The sequence below is a fragment of the Embiotoca jacksoni genome, unplaced genomic scaffold, assembly GCF_022577435.1.
Source record: "Embiotoca jacksoni isolate LCO1_2020_lvr unplaced genomic scaffold, fEmbJac1.0.p SCAF_10, whole genome shotgun sequence".
Taxonomy (NCBI): Eukaryota; Metazoa; Chordata; class Actinopteri; family Embiotocidae; genus Embiotoca; species Embiotoca jacksoni.
The window spans coordinates 14,341,466-14,364,755 of record NW_027185230.1 but is presented as its reverse complement, the minus strand read 5'-3'; the positions used below and the strand labels follow the sequence as shown (position 1 = coordinate 14,364,755).

Genomic DNA, 23,290 nt, shown 5'->3' with positions numbered 1-23,290 from the left:
CAGAGTGAAGCTGAGATGAAGGAAAACGTTATTGTCTCGCGCGTGAACAGCGACGCTCAGGAGTCGTTTAACTGTAGACGCCGACGCGAAAGACAGACAAGAAGACGGCGTACGGTGCGAACGCAAAACCGTTCTCTCCGCGCGGGCGTGACGGGGAGTCGTGAAATATTCCAAAGTGGATCAGCTCTGTGCAGAACGACGTACAGCATTACGCGACAATGTCAGCCCAAGGTTAGACCGAGTCTGTTCGTCCGTCGGCAGTTCGAACAATAAGCACTTTGTATGCGTTGTGTGCCGGTTTTTTTTTGTGTTTTTTTCCTCCCTCCCTAATTCAGAAATGTACACAGCGGTAGTTTAATCTACAAACGGCACACATCCTTTCTGGCGGCCGTCGCTTTCTTTCTTTGTACGCCGCCGGCGTGAATGCTCCACGTCGATGCCTCCCTCTCTCGCCGTCTCCGGCCGTCCTCGCCGACTCCAAAGCGCCGGCCGTTTCCTGCCGTGGATTTCAATAGGGTCGGTTCGGAGAGAAATTGAAGGGGCCGGTACATTATGCATCGCTTGTATCGCTTCTATTTGTTCGACTCCGCTGGACCTGTGATTGGGGGGGGGGGGGCAGCCTGGTTTCCCTTCACACCACCGGAGACAGAAGACACTCCTGTCCCCGGCTCGGTAATGCTGATTGGAGCGGAATAACAATCTCAGACTCGCTGCCAAACTAAAGACCCTTCAGACTCATTCAGGTCAAAGCAGAAAATGGTTCGTCTTTCAGTCAAACGATCAAACAAGAGCTTTGTTATCATTTTATCATCTATTTTTTTCCCGGTGTTTATTTTTATTTTGGTGCGTTTGTTGTCCGAGATCAAACTAGAGTGACCCGTCATGAAAGGTCTCTTCTTTTTCAGTTTACGATTTTTAGCCCAGCGGGACTTTGAAACCACTTTTAGTGGTATTTGCCTCGCAGATGAACAAGAAAACTTACTGTTCTGTATGGGTGCCTGTTTTTCTTCTTTTTTTTTCCAGGCGAGTTCATCAAGGCTCTGTACGAGTCAGACGAGAACTGTGAGGTCGATCCGTCCAAGTGTTCGTCAGGTGACCTGCCGGAACACCAGAGTAACCTGAAGATGTGCTGTGAGCTCGCCTTCTGCAAAATCATCAACTCATACTGGTGAATACGGAAGTTTTCAGCTGATGGTTTTTTTTCTTCTTTTTTTTCATTTTGTTCAGAAAACCGCACACACTAAGTGTGGGTTCGTGAACTCTTTAAGGCCGGGAAGGTCTTTGCACATATTTCATGGCCCGTGAACGATTTATTGCATCAAAATCCCTCGATTCATATATATTGTCCCGAACAGCACAGATTTCTTCTTAAGGATCTTAAACGCAATTAAGGCTGAAATCCAGGAGGCTTTTAATTAGGTTGCGTGTGATTTAGCAGCAGCTGTCAAATATAAAGGACATCTGTTGTTCAAAACTTTGATATATGGGCTTTTTAAGCAGCTTGAAATCTCAAGAAGGCTTTAAGAAAAGAGCCGACGAAGCAGTCCCTTCGCTAAAAACTCTTCTCTCCCGTCTGTGCTTCCTCGACAGCGTCTTTCCGCGAGAACTGAAGGAGGTTTTCGCGTCGTGGCGGCAAGAGTGCAGCAACCGGGGGTCGACCGGACATCAGCGAGCGTCTGATCAGCGCGTCCTTGTTCCTGCGGTTCCTGTGTCCGGCCATCATGTCGCCCTCGCTTTTCAATCTGATGCAGGGAGTACCCCGACGACCGCACGGCTACGGACGCTCACGCTCATCGCCAAGGTCACGCAAAACCTGGCCAACTTCACCAAGTGAGTTTCCGATTGCGGTTTGGTAGTTCGAATCGAGGTGGACGACACCTTCTCCTACGACTTGCATGAGCTTAATTCTGCGCTGCTCTTTTATTCCCCCCCCACCACCACCACCACCACCACCACCACCACCCCACCCTCTCCTGTTCCTGTTTCGCCATCAGATTTGGTAACAAGGAAGAGTACATGTCCTTCATGAACCAGTTCCTGGAGCACGAGGTGGACCAACATGCAGCGCTTCCTGCTGGAAATCTCCAACCCGGAGACAATCTCCAACACGGCGGGCTTCGAGGGCTACATCGACCTCGGCAGGGAGCTCTCGACCCTGCACTCCCTTCTTTCCGAGGTGGTCTCCCAGATGGACCAGGTACTGAAGAATACGCGCCTCCGTCAGCCGTCACCGGGACTTTTTCCGTCGCTCAGCTTGAACTGGTTTCACTGTTTTGTTTTAACCGCGGCTTCGGATAAAAAGCACCTGCCCAATAAATGCACGTTAAAATGGCTGCCGGAGCCGCACGAGTTTGGTTGAACGGGTGGATTTCGGGTCAAATGCTCAGATAACGAACGCGGTCGTTTCCATCCAACATATTTCTTTCCGGGGTTTATTGTTCCACAAAATCAAAAATTTCACAACTACCTTTTTACACGCGCTGAAAAATTCTTCTTCGCAAATCTGTAAAGACTCATATTTAAATATTGTCGTATTTTTTTTACCAATAAGGATGGGATCCGGCTGGTCAAAGGAGATCTCAAGGTTTTCAGTGCATTACCACGAGCTTCGGGGGTTTGAATTGCGCTTCGGCCACATCAGTATGTTTATCACACATAAATCAATAATTTATCATTGCATTACACAAACTGCACAAGGGGAGAACAGTGGGAAGACTCGGAGGCTGGGTGAGCCATATTAATGGATTCACAAGGACGCGTACATTAGCGCTCGTAGCAGATGGAAAGCTGGTGCTGGCAGATTATTTTTTTTATTTTTTTTTTGTAGCTCATCCAGCTTTCTTTCTGAAACCTTGTCTTTTAATAATTCAGAAATCAAGTCTGGTTGATATTCCAGTCCATCAGACTGGCCAGCCTATTCCATTATTCAGCATGATGTCTGAATAAAAGAGTTGATTGCACGGCGCCGGGGAAAATAACTAGGTCTAAAAATTATGCAAATATGAAATTCAACCGAACAACACTTAAATGAAATCTAATTAAAGCCTCGGCTGAAGTGGGTCCGGAGTAATAATTTCATTTGGCTTAAACTTAATTGTGTCTCTATCTATCACAGAGCGCAGCCTCCAAGCTGGGTCCCCTCCCCAGGATCCTGCGGGAGGTGAACACGGCTCTGTCCAACCCGTCCTGCGTCCAGATGACACCGGGACAGTCCTCGGAGCTGATGGGCTCGCCCCCCGCCGAGGCCAGCTGCAGCATTTCCACCGGTCTGCAGAAGATGGTCATAGACAACGACCTTTCAGGGTAAGGAGTATCAAAGGCCTCGTGTGGCACTCGGGAAAAAAAACAGGACGTATTAGTTTACAGCAGCGCTCCGCAAACTGTGGTGAAAATCAGTTGCAGATCGTTTATGTGTTGTAGCAATAAAGCCGCACCACGTCTAACACAGCACGACGCTGACGTCGTTGATTGCCGAGGGCGGACTAATTTTCATTTTAAAATTGGCCGCGAGGTCCAACAAAACAGCAGGTTTCTAAGCCCCGCCCCCTTGCCGATTTTGAGCAATTCTCCTTTTGATTAATAAATATATTCTTTGATTTTTGAGATGGCAGCCTTGTGATGTGGCTATTTAGCCTTTGTGAGGCTGTCGCGTCGATAAAAAGGAAAAGTCCATTTCTTTATTTGACAACATCTGCCGGTATCTACAGCGTGAAAGTGGTTCATGGGAAATGTTATTTCCTCCACAGCGGCACTTCTGACTTATACGCGAGACACTCTTTTTTTTTTTTTTTTTTTGTATATTAGTTTTGAATCGAGGCCCCGAAATTCAGTCGCATTTTTAGGGCGTCTAAAAAGAAGTGCAAAGTTTTTTTGTTTGCATGCGGACACGTTGAAGTGAGCAGCGCAGAAAAGGCTTCCGACGGTGTGAACTGGCAGCTGATGTGTATTTATGCTGCAGTTGCTGACATGGATATCAGCAGTGCCAGTTATAGTGTGTGGCAACAATAAATACACGGCGATTAATAGATTTACAGTCCGGTTCTTCGCCCCCCCCCCCCCCACCCCGGCGGCAGCTAAAGAGACACACGTTTCCCAAAGTAGCCGGTAGAGACCAAAAACAGACCTTAAAATAAATACATTGGAAACGCGACTCGACACAAACAAAATAATGATGTTGCTCTCTTAACGGCTGGATTTGTAAACAAGCAACTGTCGGCCAACGGGTTCACCGCGTTAGCTCGGTTCCACGATCACTTGTTTCTGCTGCCCCCTAGTGGTTGAAATTCCAATAAATATAAAAGCAGAGGAAAAACAAACAAAAAAAAAGATCTCCAACAGACTTTTTTTATTATTTTTTTTATCAGTAAACAGACAAACAAGAATATGAGATGTAGAAGTTTTTTTTTTCCGTCTCGCTGCTTTTCAAATCCTAGAAACTTGAAATCTTTTGAAGCAGCTCCCCTTCCCCCCCCCCCCCCCCCAGAGGGGTTTGGTTGCCCTGAAATCTCTGCGCCTCGTGTTTATTCACAGCTTTTCATAATTCATACGTACAGGACCCCGGTGGTCCGAGCTTTCGCCCCGTTAATGCCAGCGCCAGCAGCCGGCCCGGGGGAGCGTAACTGATTACAGGTTCGAGGTCTGGAATTGATTTCGAGAAAGGTTGCCGGCGGACCCGCCGCCGGGAAACGAGACTTTTTTACCCAAAACGCCGCATGGTGCGCGCGATCTTTCACGCGCTTGATTTTTGTGTGTGACTTGTGGTTTTGTGCATCGGTGCTGAAGTATGAATCTCTTGTTTGGGTTTTTTTTTTCCCGCCGTCAGCTCAATTGCGTTTCTCACGCTGCCGATTTTCGCTGAGCGTTGATGTTTGTCAGGTGAGGCCCGTGACACCGCCGGAGTGTCACCCCTGCTTGTTTTTGTTTTTTTGTTTTTTGGGGGGGGGAGTACACACTAAGACAGCACTTTATCTTGCTTATCTCCCGTCCTCTCGCTGTCTGGCAGAACGATGGCAAGGTGACACTTGGAAGCACATTAGTTATTATATATATATATATATATATATATATATATATATACATATATATATATATATATATATATTAGAAATATACGAACGGTGGCCAGAGAAAGTAACACCGCCGTCAGGATACAGGCGCACAGATGGAAACATACGCACGGAGCAGGAAGACGAGACGACGGGAGGGAACAGGAAGCGAGTCAGACAGCTGGTATCATCACGCTCGTCGGGCCGCAGAATCAATCGAGCTAATTATGCCGTGTCCCCCATATGACCCGACGTTGAGCGCCCACCCTCGCCACTCCATCACAATAACCGCGTCGTGCGCGCCGCGACGCCCCGAAATTCAAAACGAGCGTCGCCGTTCCCCGCCTTCGACGGCTTCTCTCCCGCGAGCAGGGGGGCTTGAAAAGCGGCGGGAAGGACGAGCGAGACAGCGCCGGGACTTAAGGAACGGCGACGACGTCGAGCAGGACGAAGCGGGGGAAGGAGGCAGAGGAGGGACGGGTAATTGAACAAGGGAGAAGGGACGAGAGAGAGCGGGAGGAGGACGAGCGCGACGTGAGTGACAGAGATTATTGGAAGATAAGTCGGACCTGTCGGCGTAATCGTCTTCTGGCGACGAGGTCGCCGCCGCCTGCAGGCGGAAGGGAAGGAAGCAAATTGGAAAGTGACGGACGTTTTTGAGTGCGGAGGCCGCATTTCCTCAGAAATGTATTAACAGAGTGTTTGGTTGTATTAGATTTCCAGATATGAATAGACTTAAAGCAATATTATGTAACATTTGGCAAAATAAAAGGGAAAAGATGAATTCGAAAGCAATAAAAAAAAAAATGCACTGTTGCTCAATTCATTACACTCCGCTTCAGCCGTACGTGGGCTCTTGTGACTTTTTTTGATGGCTAATATTAGCTGATGCTAATGAAATTTTCTGATTTTTTTTTTTTTTTTACTCCATTTTAGCATTGAGCTAACCAATATAAACTATAAATTCTGAAGTTGTTTTTGCTATCCAGTCTGCCACAGCACTATTTCAAATATGGATTTTTTTTTTTTTTATATAGGTTTTAATTTGTACTCTTTGGTCTCTTCAGATTGGTTGACTTCACCAGGTTACCCTCACCCACCCCAGAAAATAAGGACCTTTTCTTTGTGACAAGGAGCTCAGGGATCCAGCCTTCCCCCGCACGAAGTTCAAGCTACTCTGAGACCAACGAGCCTGAACCTGGGCAATGGCCAATGGCAGCAAGAGTTATGTCCATGGTGGACCTGCAGGACCCCCGCATCCTGGAGGGCGGCCCAGGTCCCTGCTCCTCGGACAGCCCGGGTGAAGGCCCGGCTTCCGCGGGAGGCTGGTCGGCCAGAGTCCCACAGAGTAACGTCCCCGGGGGGTCCCACCCTGAGGAGGCCGGGCCAGACCCCCACCACCCCCGGCACGGAAAGCACTCCGGGCCGACCCGCCCAGCTGCTAGCCCCGCTGTCCTTCCAGAACCCGGGTGTGTACCAGATGGCGGCATGTTTGCCCGTGTTCCCCTCGCGGGATGACCGACTCGGGCTCGGAGTGCCACAGCTCTGTTAGTTCCCACAGCAACAATGAGGACGGACCCGCGGTGAGGGAAACACGCCTTCTTGAACCACGGCGGAGGAGGCGGAGGAGGAGGAGGCGGCGGCGGAGGAGGAGGTGGGGGGGGCAGCAGCGGGGACGAGTACACCAGACGTTCGGGGGAGTTCAACCCGCCGGCAGCTGTCCCTCACGGGAGACGCAGCACCAGCCCGCCCGTCCCCAGGCAGAACAGCGCCGGCCCGCAGCGGCGGATAGACCAGCCGCCGCCCCAGAGCGTCACCCGGGGGCCGCACGCCCCCCAACCTGCTCACCAGCGGGCCCTACGCACGCCCCTCCTTCCGGCAGCATGATGACGTCGTCGCGCCGACTGGCCCGGCAGCGGGGCTCGGTTACGGCAGCAGTCCTCTTCCCTCCAAAGGCGACAGTCCCGAGACCAAGCAGAGAGCTCAGCACAAGCAGGTACGGGTCGCACGCCGGGACGGGCCGCGGGGCGTCGCGTACGCATCTTTAACTTGGGGCTAATTAAGGATGACATTAATTTGGGGCATTATTCGAGGACCGCCAGCTCGAGCTGCCTGAGTCCGCTGCGATCACGTGAAAATTACAGTGATTATTAAAAGTTGCTGCTACAAAAACGCCCATTTGTGTCATAGCGTGTTTGGGGGGGGGGGGGGGGGGGGGGAGCTTGTGTGGGTGTTGTACTCGCTGACACTGCACATTATGCCCTAATGAACTGCAGTCTCCGTGTGTGTGTGTAATAATTGGTAATTTGCATACAGGCAGCTCATCACTTACACCAGTTTTTACTGGTCAAGTTTAATAGGATGAGAACGAGGAAGGCGCAGGAACAATTAGGATCTCATTAACTAACGATATATAAACTCACTTCTGCTCACGAGGCAACAGGAAACAGACCTCGTGGAAAACAAACTGACCGTAATTTTTGCTCGGCCGGCACGTCGCTACAGTTTGGATGTCGGTGGCCAATTCGATTTAAAGTCAGCAAAGCCTTTGCTGGCGAGTCCGTTTTCATTTGTGGCAGGTCAGGACGTTAGGCTCAGCCGTATTCAGAAGCGCTGGTCGGTGACTGGCCGAAGGGGAGGACATCTGTACGTCAAACATAGCGCCTTGCTCTCCACTTTACTGAAGAGTCCACAGGATTGTCTTTAGCCGGCCGACTCACTGACAGCAACAAATTGAATTCGTAATAAGCGAAGCTTAAGTCCAGGATCTTAAAGCCACTATGTGAAGAGGTTTAGGTGCGATGGACTGTCGTGTCTCTCTTCAGGGACGTTTATATTCATCTGTCTTTCCACCGTTGTGGTCCAGACTAGCTGATGGATCGACGCGAAATGTTTCACAGGAATTCACGGTCCCCAGAAGATGAGCTTAATATACCTTTTTGTAACCCCTGTGACTTTCCCTCGAGTTGTACACTCATCCGGTAGAAGATCTCCACGCGGACTGCATGGATTATTTAACGCACTCGTGCAGCCGATAGCCTTTTCTTCCACTGCTGGTATCGATCTCTACTCGTTTTGTACGGGGTACTTCACTGGATTTGGTTTTCCACTGCACACAGTGACCCCTTGTCACTATCGTAATGACGCCACATTAATTTCCTGCAACACACACGCACACACACACACACACACACACACACACACAACAACGCGCCGCGCCACAGCACCACGCTCGCGAATTCTCTCATTAGCATCCAGAACCCACCTCAAAAATGAGTACAGCGTGGTGTCGCCCGTTGCCATTAATCAATTTGTACAGCGAATTTGAACAATTACAGCTGATATGGGACAGCTGATATGGGAACTTGGCTTTTGAACAAGGGGCGGGTTTTTAGCAGGATGTCCCGGGTCGTGCAGTGACGCTGACTTCTCCCTGACCCGTTAGTGGGCTGCGTTGTTTTCAAGTCACGATTTAGTCTCAGCTCAGCTCGCGTAGAACCTCAACGGCATCGACATTAAAAAAATAAATAATAATAATAGCGGGGCAGCAGGAACTATCCACAAGCCCCAGTGTCGAAAAGCGAGTAGAGTCGAGCTGAGCCAGTAAAAAAAAGCATTGGAAAAAAGGCTTACGTGTTTCTTTCAGCACATTTACCAGCACAGGCCGAGACCTGTGAAGGGGAACGGTGTCGTCTTGGAAGTTGTTTAATCCTGCATAGTGGCTTTAAGTTTATTTCCTTCCTAGTATAGTACAATGGTACGTTTTTGTTTTAATTGAAATAACTGGATGTTGATTGGAAATTATAGTTGATTAACTGTATATCTTAATTCATTCATTTCACAATCCCGACAAACTGGCTTGTTTCTAAGTGGGCATCAGTCGCTATTGACGGGAACAAAATCTCAACGGTTCGTAAAGTTTCAGGTTAAAATAGCACCGAGTTTCTTTCTTTTGCTCCGTTTTGTCAATTTTCAGATATTCAGACACTTCGGCATTTTCGAACGCCCCGAGTGCAAAAGGAGCGTGTTGGATTGTAAAAGCATCGGCGTTTTCCCTCTCGCGTACTCGCCGCGGCACCACGGCCGCCTCTCTGCTCAGCTGGTCGTCAGGGAGCTGGCGGACGGAAACCAAAACACAGCATAACTGCGGGTTTCCGCCTCCGGGCCGGTTTCAATTCGCTCCTTTATTTTTAGAGTTGTTACCTTCCTTGCTGCGAGTATGACGCTGTAGGTGTTCTCACTCACACATGTGAAAAACAACAACAAAATAAAAAAAAAAATATATAAAAATAAAAACACCTGCCTCAAAGTGTGTGTGAGCGTGAAGACTGGAGCGTGTATCCATTCCACCTGCTGCTTTCAATCCAAATGAGTTGGTGCATTTCAAGCTTATTTCTGTTGTTTCTGTGGTGTTATTGCAACCTCCCTGCTTCTCCCTCCCTCCCCGTCACTTGCACTCAGCTCATGCGTGTGTGTGTGTGTGTGTGTGTGTGTGTGTGTGTGTGTGTGCGTGCGCGCGCGTGTGTGTGTGTGTGTGTGTGTGTGTGTGTGTTGTGTTGGTTTCACTAGGCCCCCTCCCCAGTGAACCCAAGTGCGCTGGACCGCACAGCAGCCTGGCTTTTGAATATGAATGTGCAGTTTTTAGACCATGAGGGGATGGAGCCCGAGTCACTGAGAAACAGAGAGGATCTAACTCAGGTGGAGAAGGTAACCTGCCATCCAACCTCTGACCTTTACCAACCCCCTTCCTTTCACAAACCACCTCAACCTTCAGCCCTGATACCCCCACTGACCTGTCCTTTCTCTCTTTACCACTCATTAGTTCCCTCATTTACCTCCCTCCTGAAAACACCCCTTCTATTCTCAATTACCTGCTCTATATATTCCCACTCTGCCTTTGCCTCTGAGCCCCAGGTTTGTTAGACAATTTGCCACTTCAAGCCATACTACGCACATTTATAACACAGCAAGCATTTATTGCATATTAATTCGGTCGTGGAAATTGGAAAAAAAAATGTTAAAAAAATGTACGGATTTACTGCAGGAATTGCAGAAAGTAGCTAATATAGGCTAAATATAGCGAACAAGAATATCAGCGTGGTTGTCAGCGGGCACCACAATTGAATATCACCACTGTGACTGCAACAAATATATTAATCTGCTGAATATTTTCTCGATTCATGGGTTAATCATTTGGCCTATGAAATGTCAAAAAAACAGTAAAAAATAAATAAATACTTTTTTTTTTTTTAAAGTACCTACAGCCCATGTATTAAAAATCTAAATATATTCAGTTTTTTATCACGTACGACAAAGAAAAGTATCAAATTCTCACATTTGAAAAGCGGGGAATGTCTGAAAAATGACCAAAACTAATTGTCGGCTGTTGAAACATTTAAAGACGTCATCGGACAGATTCGAAGAACCTCGCTAACAACGATGAACTCGATAACAGCAACACGGACGCTTTCTAGAAGCCACAGAGGCTAAAAAAATATATTAGTGTGACGTCGTGGTTACAACATAAGGTGCTTGTCAATCAAGTCATGAGAACAACATGGGACGGTTTCTCGAAGCCGCGGAGAATATAACAATTTAGAAAGCGAGCATAACGTTCGCAGGAAATGCAAAGACAGGACAATGCAATTCATTCGGTAAATACCCAATGAAAATTGAACTTCCCCGGCCTCCGCCATTTACGTAAATGTCAGCGAACGCGTCGCAGCTCGTGGACGCAGCAGTAATGCAGGAAATGCGGAGACGATGACAAGAGGGGGAAAAAATGAGGCCGTTGGGAACACCGTTTCCCCTCAGACGTATCTTGAGACCACGAAGACGACTAAAATTGAATTAGCATATTAACTTACCGTGCAATGATAAATGAATTTCAGCAGCGTTCCCCCATATTTAAAAAAAAAAAAAAAAAAAAAAAAAACGTCAGCAAAAAAAACGTCACAAGTCGTTAACTCGGGAGCTTCCGGAAAATTCCCAGACGCGCGATCCGAGGTCGTTAATACCACCGGAGGAGGGCCGCTCTGAAGGAGTCCTCTCGGTAAATACAACAACTCGAAGGCAAAAAATTATTTCCCTTATCTCACATAGAAATCATGAATAACTTGGGATATCATTAAAAAAAAAATTAAAAAAAAAAAAAAAAAAAATCCCCCATTCACCTCAAAAAGCCTCCCCTTACAACTCTTCCCTATGTCTCACCATCTTTGAAAAATAAAACGTAGCAGCCCAAAAAAACCCAGATGTGTGTGTGTATGTGTGTGTGTATTCACATGCAGTACATCCACCCGGACGTGTTGCAGCTTGTGTGCGTTTGTATCTTGTGTGAGAGCTAGAGACAGAAAGAGGCTTTTATTTTATTTATTTATTTATTTATTTATTTTTTGCTGCTTCCTCTCCTTGCCTACGTTCCCTGCTTTCCTCTTCTCCGCAACCCTTTTTTTTTTTATTTATTTATTTTTTTTTTTTTTACAACCATTCACCCTCCGCTTCACTTCCATTGCTTCGGTTGGCTGCCACACGCTCACCCATTTCTTTTTATTTATTTATTATTATTTTTATTTCCCCCCACCCCACCCCACCCCCATCCATAATGAATACAAACCTTGTCACCCTCACATATCTCATACTTTATGGAAGCCAAGCAGCTCGGAGCCGAGGCGAGGCGAGGGAGAGCAACCAAAGAAGGAAATAACTTCGGTCCTGACAAAGAAGCCGCAGCCGCCTTAAAATAGCGGAGCGGCAACAAGAGAAAGGGTTTTGGAAAAACATTACATCTTCCCGCAGCTGCTCAGACACGAGCTGCAGCTAATGGTCCCGTGCAAGTCTTAACTCTGCAGGCCCTGTAGCCAGTCATTTCAAAAATGTTCACATTCATTTCCATACGCTGTACGTGTTCGGTGGTCCAGAGCAAAGTAGATGCGCATTTGTCTTGCAAAGAGGAGCAGTAGAAAAATCCTCAGGAGATCAAATATAAATAAATCAGACAATCAGAGTAACTGAACAACAAATAAGACGCTATTTTTTTTTTTTTTTTTTTTTTTTTTTTTTTTTTTTTTATATAGATGCTATTTGCAATTCGATTTTTTTGTTTTGTTTTTAGGAAAGCGTTTGCATGTTTTAAAGCACTTCGAGCTGCATTTCTTGTATGAAAGGTGCTACGCAAAATACAAGTTTTTTATTACTATTATTATTATTATTATTACTATTATTATTATTATTATTATTATTATTACTATCATGTTTCAGTGCTCAGCCGTATGTAAATGTTACAGGCCTCAAACATGAGTAGCGAGTAAGCAGAAGATAAGTCCTGTTTTGGATTTAGATGTGTTCTCCGTCTTAATTCAACAGAATATTATCAGATTTTTTTTTTTTTTTTTTTTTTTTTTGTATTCACATCAACTCTTCATAACAAAACCACTCGACTAACATTACAGCTCGAGTGCTCGTGTACTAATAACCCCGCTGGAATAAAACAATTCACAAATCTGTTGAGAAGAAACAGGATGACTTGGCTTACCGACGTGCTAATATATACAACTCATTAGTTAAAGCTGCTTACCAGCTACAAAAAAAATATATATTTGACTAGTAGCTTTATTACTGTAATTGAGCCTGAACACACTTACAAAATAAAGGAAAACAAGATATAAGCAGTAAAGTAAAATGTCAACTGTACGGCCGACATTTTCTTACACTGTTTAGCCGGGAGCAAGACTCCATTGTGGCGGACGGGCAGGTTTTTAAACAACATATATAAGACTTTTAAAGTACTTTAAAAAAAAAAAAATGCATTGTGATGGTATAACAAACATTACTAACCTGTTTTTGTACGGGAAGCCAGAGGAAACAGAGGTTAGATGTGTTCCTGCTTCTCAGTCTGAGGACCGGAAGCTTCGCGCAGCTTCACCACAACTCCTGCTCACCGAGCAGGTACTCCCCCTTGCGTCGCAATTGAGTAACTGCACCTTCAGAGTTGCGCCTTCAAATCACTGTAACGATGCGTTCAAATCTGAAATAACAAAAATAACTTAACAATTGAGACCATACATTTGTAGGTGTCACATCAAACACGGGAAAATGGACATTTTTGTGGTGTAGCCTACATTATTTTCTGATCTTGCTGTTTAAATCCGCATGAAGTAGAGGAGGATGGTTACTGTCAGAAAGACAGGTGTGTTATGTATTCCATATTTTATATTAAGAGAACACAACAAGTGCTGAATATATACATACAAATTCTGAAAACATGAAATATTTGTATATATCTTTTATTTATCAAAAACAACTATAACCCATTTAAAACTCATTAGGCATTTATAACGATATATATTTGGAAGACAAATAAAAGTAACATAGGACCACTGAGAATACAAAACATCATTGATTAAATTGCAGCAGCGGTATACAGAAAATACAGTTCACCATCTTATTGATTTGATTGATCGTCCGTGCTGCTGTCGTGTCGAGTTGTTTCTCTGTAAACCCAAGTTTAATAACAGAGAAGCTCTTATTGATATTTAAAGGTGGACTGTCTTCGGACTCTTGATTTTTAATTGGTTATTCTCTATAAAGTCCATAAACTTTAAATGTTAAGGGGATGGGAGAATCCTGTAACTAATCTCCCATCAGTTTCTTTACCTGCAACTTTGACTCGGCTACATCCAGGGAAAGATCTTCCATGTCGGCACGGATGGAAATAAAATCCACCTGGAACGCTGTCAGATGTGACATCAGGACAAACAGGTGCAGAGACGCATCTGTTCAAAGCACCTTTTGTTTTTCCAACTCTCTTTTGTTCTGCCCCGTGTCATCAATATTCAAATGTGTTAATTACACTCTTTTAGTCTGTTGAATATCAAACACACATCTGCACAAGGACAGTTACAGTCAATACGACACTCGGAGCCAAACAAGATTGAAATGCAGAAATATTTAGTGAAGTGGAGTTTTATTTCAGGAAAACAAAATATTTATCGTCAAATTACCTGCTCGAAACGAATGTTAAGTCAATTAAAGCAGATTTATTCTTAAGTCTTGTGATCCTGTAGCTGTTATATGTGACAATGCAACAGTTTGAGTTTGTTTCTGACCCTCCAGACAAATCCAGAGGGAGAAGAGGGCGCGTAAAAAAAAAGATTTAAAAAAAATAAATAAATAATGCCTGAGAGAAAAGGTTTGACCGCTTCCACTGCAGTTAGATTTTCTCCGCGTTTCGCGGATACAGTAGGTGTGGTTCACTCTCGGGGGGATCGAGTGACACGAGCGCAGGGAAGGAGAAAACGGTAGAGCAGCCGATAAGAAAAAAATGGTAGCTGAGGTCACTATTCCCTCTGAGAAAGGGAAGCGATTGATGGGAAAATGTCCCAGCGGAAGGCGGGAGAGTGACATGAGGATAAATAAGTGCAAGGTGACAGGGAGAGATAAATGATCCCAGCAGCGTCCTCCTCGCCGTGTGTAATTGAAACCGATAATTCAGGATAGTTTGTCTTTCAAATAGCTCTCCATCCGTTGTTGCTGAAAGCTGGAGCGTTTTGTTTAAACTAGAACGACAAGAATTCAGCCCAGACAAAGCAAACTGACTACAAGTGTAATGAAGATGCAAAAAAATAAACTGTCCACCAGTTAATATCACAACAAATATCGGACGGATTACCGTGACATTTTGTACCGACATTCAAGGTCTCCAGAGGGTGAATCCTTCTGACCTTTGGTGACCCTTTGACTTTTCCTGTCGCGCCAGCAGCAGCTTGACATTTGTGGTTTTTAGTGAGGTAGACAGCTGTTTGATAATTTGTCACCAAATTTAACGAATTAACATTTGAGCTCCGGCGAGGATGAGGAAGGGCCTCAAAGTGCAAGACCGCCGATGACCACTCGGGGCTGGCTCCGAGACCCATCCGGGCTCCGATAGACTCCCAATTCAAAAGAGCATCAACTTCTCTCATCAAATTCAAAGTAAATAAAAAAAAAATGTCCACGAGTCTTTATGGTGTCAGCAGCTAAATGTACTCCTTTTGATCCGTGCTCTTCTGTAAATATTTCTTTAATTAATTCAAATTTAGGCCACAAAGAAGGCGTGTCTGGTTTGACTGACTTGCCCGGGGCGCAGTCAGTTTTCCGGTATAGTTAGGCAGGCTGTTGTCGGTAGTCTCACTCTTACTGGTTGTCCAGTGACATGCCGAACGACCCTCGGTATCCCTCCATTGTTACAAGAAATTAACTTCTTTTTTTTTTTTTTACCCAGAAGAGATTTGATTCTTCCGCTTGCTTCCTCTAGCCTGAAGAGAACTCCTTCAAAAAAAAAAAAATCTCTTCAAAAGGTCCGGCGACGGGTCAGGGACAGATTTTCAGGACTTATTTCACAGACGAGGCTTCGACTTCACCGGTTGCATCCCTCTCTTCTCACATCTTCTTGTCTTTATTCATCCTACAAAAAAAAAAAAAAAAAAAAAAAAATGTCCTCTCTCTTCTTCGTTTTCTGTGTTTTTAATATCTGAACTAGTGAAAGAGTTCTATTTGAAACTGATTTCGTTTTTCTTGTAATGAAAGTATTGACGAAAGCATCTCCGTGTCGATGGTAGTTTTATTTTTATTTATTTTATTTTTTTTGTAGCGCGGCTGTACAGGTCCAGTATAACAACGCTATTATGGCAAATAGCTTGTAAATGAAGCGTGTGATTCTCCTGATAAAGGATGTCTCTCTATTCCACACAGAAATTACACTCAGAAACAACACGGCATAATCTGGGGCCTGATTGAGAGATTTCTGTTTCGTTCTTGTCAGCTACGGTAATGAAGAAGGAGTCCCTCGTCCCCCGACCCCCACCCCCCTCCACTCTCCCCCCCCCCCTCCTCCTCCCCCCCCCTCCCCACGCTGATAGGGGTTTGATGATTGTGATGATAATGACAACGCGCGGCGACGACGACGACGACGATGATGAGAGTGTCCCCGTCTCCTCCTCCTCCCCCCTCCCCCCCCCCCTTTCCCCCCCCCCGCTTCTTTGCTCAGTACCAGCAGGAGATCGCGTTGCTGCAGGAGAAGCTGCGGGCGTCGGTGCAGAAGCTGGAGGAGTACGAGGCCCGGCTGAAGGGTCAGGACGAGCAGGCGCAGAAGGTGCTGATGGAGTACCAGGCGCGGCTGGAGGAGTCGGAGGAGCGCCTGCGCAGACAGCAGGACGACAAAGACCTCCAGATGAAGGGCATCATCAGCAGGTCGAGAGGGGAGGGAAGAGGAAAGCCGGTTCGCGACCGTCCGCCGCGTCCGCTCTTCCAACTCCTCTAAACGCCGTCCCCTCTTCTTTTTTTTTGTCTTTTTTTTTTTTTTTTGCTTCCCAGGTTAATGTCAGTGGAGGAGGAGCTAAAGAAGGACCACTCCGACATGCAGGCGGTGGTCGACTCCAAACAGAAGATCATCGACGCGCAGGTCAGCTCGCCTCCCGCCGCGCGCTCGCCGACTCGACGGAAGAAGCGTCCCCTCGGCGGGTCGACGCACGCTTTCGTAGATCCTCTCCGTCCGCGCGTTTCCAATTTGCATGTGCCGTCGCTTGCGTCCCGTACTCGAGGAAACAAAGGGGGAGTTGGGGGGGGGGGGGGGTCACTGAAATACAAAGAGATGTTTAATTCATAGCTGTCACAGCTCTGGCATTGACAAGCTCGAATGGCTGAGCAGAATTTTCTCAGCTGCCTCCCACTCTCTCTCTCAAGAAACATACATTTACAAATGTCTCGTCTAGTCTTCTGTCAACACGCAGCTCCTCTATAATCCGTGGCGGTTCTTATTCGTACAAAAAAAAAACAACAACTACATTTTCAATCCATCTCAGAAAACACAACAAAGACAAAAAAAAAAGGTGTTGCTTTCCAGGGTTTTTTTTTTTTTTGTTGCAAGGAAATTCTGAATGTTGGAAATGTAATTATAGATTTCGCAGAGAATGACTGCGCGGGCGCAAATGTTGTCGCGAAGTATTAAAACCCTGCTGGAGTGTTTGTCGCAGCCCGGAAGACTTGGACGTTACGCGCAAGCAAACGCGCAGAAAATGAAGCGCAAATATGCATCTTTGTAGATTATTTTTTTAAAGCGGTCTCGCAAACAAAATGCGACCGTGACATTTACACAAATCCTGACACGAACACGCACAGGTGATTAATCTCCTTCACGGTAAGGACAGTTTGAATGTGCAAACTTAATACGCCACAGTGAGGCGATAATTTGTCTCCTTCAGTAAACAGGCCCGAAGAGAAGGGAGATAAAAAAAAAAAAAAGGTCATTACAAATTCAGGAAGGGAAAGTCGATTCCGCGGAGGAGCGCAGCCTCGTGCGAAGGAACAGTTTGTTCAGATTTGTAACTGCCACTTAATTTGACAGTTTACTTTTTTTTTTTCAAGAGTTTATAGGTAGAATAGGTAACTAGAATCCCCGAAAATAAAAAATAAAAAAACAAATAAAAGAAATCATAAGGCAAAATGGATGTGTTGCTTGCCATCCACGTGATTTCAAATCATTGCCTCCTTTTTTGTTTTGTTTTGGTCTATTGTGGCCTTGCTGTGACAGTTTTGTATCCGGGGATACAGAAAATGAGAACGTATTGCAGATGTCATTGTTAAAAAAAATGTTATGGTTACGGCATCACATTGTCCTTCGTCGTCTTGGTCAACATTTTTGTGAAACTTGAAACAGGTAGCCATTTATATAAGTTTAGGGGGGGGGGGACACTAACGATCGCATCTCACCGACGTTCATCGAGGTGAAATTAGCCACTTTAACAAGTTCAAAAAGTTCCGAAAAATGTTTTTTTTTTTGTTGTTGTTGTTGTTGTTTTTTATCAGACTTTATGTCTTAACTGTATCCGCGTGTTCGTTTGCAGGAGAAGCGCATCGCGTCGCTGGACGCCGCCAACGCCCGTCTGATGAGCGCCCTCACCCAGCTGAAGGAGCGCTACAGCATGCAGACCCGCAACGGCATCTCCCCCACCAACCCAACCAAACTGCAGATCACTGAGAACGGAGAATTTAGGAACAGCAGCAACTGCTAGACAGCCTGGCGTCTGCCTCCTCCTCCTCCTCCTCCTCCTCCTCCTCCCCCCCTCCCAACCTCCCTTCTCCCCCGGAGCGAGTGTGGCGTGCCTGAGTGTGTACAGTTTATTCAAGGAGAGGATGTCAACGTGCATGCTCGGATGCATGCCTGACTGCGAGACCGTGTGTGTGTGTGTGTGTGCGCGCGTGTGTGTGTGTGTGTGTGTGTGTGTGCGTGCGTGCGTGTGTGTTTTACAAGCGGACAGTACATTTTGGAAGACATTTTACACTTTCGGAGACGGCGCGGGAGCGAGGCCGTCAGCTCGAGCCAGAAGCGCCGGAACTTCGACGCGACACGGACGGATCGCCCGAGAGGACAAGATCACCAGACGGCCTTCACTGCGAGGGGGGGGGGGGGAGGGGGGGGGGGCGCGGCCAGAGGAGGCGGGGCGAGAGCTTGTACATATAAAACTCAAAAGCTGTCCGTCAGTCAGAGACAGTTTTGCCGGTGGACGTATGCGGTCGCCGGGACAGATCGAGCCCCCCCCCCTGCCGACGCCCGGGACGAACCACTATGTAACCACACACGGGGGACGACCGCTCACGGTCGCCCTAGCAACCCCTCCTCTCCTCCTCTCTTCTCTTTATTCTCCTCTCCTCTCGACGACCAAGCGGACCCACTAAAAACCGACGACACGCACCGCAGATTATCGCTTAAGCCGTCTCGAGGGGATTACCTTCTCGCGCTTTATTTTAAAGTCATTGTTTGTAAAGAACCAAATAGGAGCTACAAAAGAAATAGATATTTTTTTTTTTGTCCAAAACAATGTTCTTTATTTTGCCCTTTCACTTTGCCCGGGTGTGTTCCTGAGTGTCCCGCCGACCCTTTGCTTCCCTCCTCCATCCCGACGTAGTGCACTTTGTGAAAAAGCTATTGGTACATGAAACGCCTTAAGTAAGGAACACACCTCGTCTTTATCCCGCAGCTCCCCTATTTCTGCAAAAAAAAAAAAAAAAAAGAAAGAAAAAAAAAAAAGGCACAACTTATACTGTGGATTTGTAAAGAATACAAAAATTAATTGTAAACACATAAATGTATATCAAAACACTAAAGTAAATGAATTCTATGTGATGCTATATTAATGAAATTTAATATAGATGTATGCAGTTTTTTTTTGGTTTTTCTCCAATAGAGTATACACACATATACCTATATTTGATAATCTCAAATATAAAAGCAGCCCTTTATTTATGAGTGAGATCTAGTTTTATTTTTTTCTTCTCTCGACGATGAAAGACTGTAGTGTGTAGCTTGCTTTCGAGCCCCGGGGAGGGAGACCGCGCGGAGCGGTGATCGGCGCCTCGGTCGCCCTCCGGACACCCGCAGTGCTCAAAACCCTTCGCGTACAGCGCGCACTACGGAGAGAAATGGACACGCGGCACTTCCAACAAACCCCGGCGTAGTTCGCGCAACTTGAATAGTAGTTTTGAACAAATTGGCTGCAGTGTGCGCAACTTGCACAGGAGTTCAAAAACAAACAACAAAAAAAACAACAACCCTCTGGTGTAGTCCTGCGATTGGTTCTCCATATCTGGTGCTCGTCACTGCTCTTAAAGTCACAGATCACGCAAAACCCAGATTTGTACTCTGGTTGGGTCACGAGTTATAGCCTACGTGTGGTCTTGTTTTTTTTTTTGTTGTTTTTTTTTTTTCTCTAGTTGCACAAGAGCTATTGAGAGACGTGTTTCGACACACTCGCTCATTCTATACACTGGACCAGTGTGCCGTTGTCACAATGGCCTCCTTACTTACAACATTTCCTCTCTGACTGCTTTATCTGTCCGTGGTAATGAAGTATGCTGCATCCAAACTGTGACTCTATTGATCCCAGTGGCTTCATCTCTCTTTCCTCTGTGTTTTTTTTTTTTTTTTTTTTCTCTCTCTTCCTCACGTCTACCCTCCTTCATCCCTCGTTCTTCTGAATGTGAAGATGCTTTACTCACAGTTGGTCTTAACATGGGGTTCGGTCCTTTTAAACTCTCCCGTCATCGCGCCATAGCATCTCACCGTCTGTATTTTGTATATTTTTGTATTCATTTTTCTTACCTGTAACAAACTATATACATCAAGCGTGAGGCTCTGCATGCTCCATCCTCGCTCTAGAGCCAACGGTAGCGTCGGTATCACCATTTGTTTTCTCCGGTTGCCGGTTGGACGGCGACGATGACGATGATTGAATGGCTTGCAGCAGACATGGCGCGTATATATGCTTACTGACTGAGTGTATCGAGAGGTTGGACAGCCCGGGAAAGTGTAAATAAAATTGCTCACTATTTTTACCTAATGTTAACAGAGCTTTTTGTAAATGTATCTCGTGCTCAAACTCTGCTGTATCATTATGGATATTGTAAATACAAAATAGCTCAGTCAGTCATCTGTCCTCATTGGGTAGAACTATACGATTAAATTAACCTTTCAGTGTTCTATCTGTTAAAGCTATTGTTTTTTGTATTTAGAGTGTAATATCACTAGCCAAAAAAAAAAACAAAAAAAAACCTGATTAAGTTGGAGTTTGACTCTCGGGATGTACGATGCCTCGCTGGTTTCAGGCCAAGCTTTGTCCAGTCTCGATGAGATACACAAGCACAATCCTGTATTTCTCATCAGTCTAGCTCTATGCACTTTTACGTTCAGTGGTTGGTGTTTATAATCCGCTCTTTTTTTTTTATTTTATTTTTAGCACAGCTGGCGCCTGTTTCAGGTGTTTTTAAAAAAAAAAAAAAAAACGTGGCAAAGTTTAAAAAAAAAACTGAAGAAAGGGATTTTTTTTTTTTTTTTTTTTTTTTATATAGCTCATTCACAAAACTTTAGGCTACATAGGACGAACAGAACATCACTTTTTTTTTTTTTTTTTTTTTTTTTTTTTTTTTTTTTTTTATCATTTAGATGCCTCAGACTGAAAAATCCTCCTGTTGGAATAAATAAAATTAAAAAAATACACCACTCCAGCTTTAAAAATGAAAAGCAAGACTATGTTACTTTTGACAGAAGATATAACACATTCTTTTTCTTATAGATCAATCAATTAGGAATTAAAAACGCACCGCTGCTCGGTTCAATGCACTCAGAAGTTTTATTGCTAACGTACAGACGAAATTTATTCTCCTGTTTTGAAAATTGTTTGTTTTTTTATGATTAATTTGAGCAGATTTGAGGTATATTTACTTATCAAAGGCCCATTACTGACGACTCTTACTGTCACAACAGCTGAGGTTGCAGTTCAGCGGTAAATGTCCCGTGTACTGATTGAGTGCAAAAGTCACATGGTCTTGCTTTAAACTTTACAAAAATGAAAACTCACGACGGGCCGTCACATCAACACCGATTAAAGTAGGAGAGGCACTCCGATGTTTGCTTTCTAATTGAACTTCTCAGCTACCGGTTCATTGCTCCCACCCATCAACCCAGCTCCGTTCTAATTTCATGAATCAGAAAAACCATGAGCTCACTTCCTGACACAGTTCAGCCACTCCGACAAGACGAATCAAAAATATAAAGCTATAAATAAAGTAAAAGATGTTGTATGTTTTCTATTATCTTGTAGAAAATACTTTTGTAAGTATGTTGAAAGTATAAAGTATTTGCTGGATTCTGCTTCCTTTGACGACAGTGACAAAACAATAATGTACAGAGGAATTTGTGTTGACGAAATGTGGCTGTGCAATTTATGTACATTTGCAACTAGACCTATTAAAGTTTTATTTAGCTATTTTAAAAAATCTCCTTCCTCTCTCTGGGCGTCTTTGTGTTCTCGCCTCGCCTCGCCTCGCGTCGTTCTCCGTCACGTCGTGAAATGGAAAACGAAGCTCGATTTGAGGGCGCGTGCGACGGATCACGTGTTCATTAAATCATTAAATGCTCGAGCGGGCCTCGATTAGACGGCGGGCAGCGAGAAAAGAACATATGCTCAGACTCGGGGGGGGGGGGGAGGTGGAGGGGGGGGGGGAGGTGGAGGGGGGGTGGGGATGTCCAAAGGCAGAGCGGAGGGCTGTGATGGAGCGATGTGAAAGACTGGCTCGAGCGGTGTCTACTTCCTCTTGGCAAGCCTGACCTACATACCGCTTCGATTGTTAACTCTCCCACAGTGGGCAAAGGGAAAAGAAAAAAAAAAAAATCCTGCACAACAAAAACGGGGATTTTTGATCAAAAAGTTTCCATTAAATAAAACGATTGTGTTAAAATGTTGCCGGAAGGCAACGTAAAACGCATTTTGAAATATTATCGTTGTTATTATTGTTGTTATTATTGTTGTTACGTGCGATCGAGTGCGAAAAGCCAAGCCCGTACGCGGCAGATCTCCACGGCGAGTGTTTTTAAAGGCCCCCCCGTGTTGTTAATTGCTCCCTGCGAGGCCCATTTATTCCTCCGGCCAAGTGGAACGGGGCTCCCTGCGGCAAAGACACACATTCGGGCCGCCGAGCTGATGAAACGCTGCCGCTCGGCCTTCTCTCCGGCGCTCGCCCTTCCCAAAGTATCGAAAGGCTCGAGAAAAAAAAAACAAAAAAAACAGAAGCGCTCGCTCGGGACGTACTTTTCATTCCGCTTTAATGTAATTTCTATTAAAAAAAAAAAAAATGCTTCAAGCAGGCATGAAATAATCTCTCTCAAGGGATGCAAAATGCACTTAGCTTAAGGAAATGCATGAAGTAAAAAAAAAATTTTTTTTTTAAAGATGGGTGGCTGGGGAGGGGGGGGGGGGGTGTCACATAACGAGTGCAGTTGGTCTGACTCCGGTGAGACTCGCCCGTGTCCACCAGCTGTGTGAGTGAGGCTCCGCCCCTTTATGAAACACACTTACTGCCATATTATTTAGTACGCCAAAAAAAAAAAAAAGACATAGGATGCCCACAATCCTTAGCGCGTGCACGGGGGGGGGGGCGCCCTGCAATACAACGGTAGAAGGAAACACTGCGTACTATCCCACATATACTAGATAACAAATACTCTTACTGACAGTCTCAGGTACTTCACTTTGCGACTCCGTCATGCTTCTACCTCTGGTGTGTTACTTTTCACTCCGCTATCACATGACCAAGTTATAAAAAAAAAAAAAAAAAAAAAAAAAAAAAAAAAAAAAAAATGACTGACTTGCCCATCAGTACACAGAGATGTTAAATTATCTCCGTCTTCACGTTCCTCTAGTAAAAGTTACACC

The 23,290-nt window shown here is 45.4% G+C and overlaps 1 protein-coding gene across 1 annotated transcript in view; it reads left to right on the top strand.

The window, feature by feature from the left end:
- The window catches only part of LOC138209917 (disabled homolog 2-interacting protein-like), a 164,014-nt gene extending 142,159 nt beyond the window's left edge, over nucleotides 1–21,855 (top strand). Inside the window, 20 exon segments of the mRNA XM_069168729.1 lie at nucleotides 1,024–1,168; nucleotides 1,591–1,651; nucleotides 1,653–1,751; nucleotides 1,753–1,776; nucleotides 1,778–1,830; nucleotides 1,995–2,049; nucleotides 2,051–2,197; nucleotides 3,116–3,303; nucleotides 6,113–6,398; nucleotides 6,400–6,546; nucleotides 6,548–6,634; nucleotides 6,636–6,866; nucleotides 6,868–6,918; nucleotides 6,920–6,943; nucleotides 6,945–6,992; nucleotides 6,994–7,041; nucleotides 9,615–9,752; nucleotides 16,072–16,274; nucleotides 16,398–16,485; nucleotides 17,927–21,855. Of these exon segments, the coding sequence (XP_069024830.1) occupies nucleotides 1,024–1,168; nucleotides 1,591–1,651; nucleotides 1,653–1,751; nucleotides 1,753–1,776; nucleotides 1,778–1,830; nucleotides 1,995–2,049; nucleotides 2,051–2,197; nucleotides 3,116–3,303; nucleotides 6,113–6,398; nucleotides 6,400–6,546; nucleotides 6,548–6,634; nucleotides 6,636–6,866; nucleotides 6,868–6,918; nucleotides 6,920–6,943; nucleotides 6,945–6,992; nucleotides 6,994–7,041; nucleotides 9,615–9,752; nucleotides 16,072–16,274; nucleotides 16,398–16,485; nucleotides 17,927–18,094 (2,291 nt within the window). The 3' untranslated portion in view covers nucleotides 18,095–21,855.
- The last annotated feature ends 1,435 nt before the right edge of the window (nucleotides 21,856–23,290 follow it).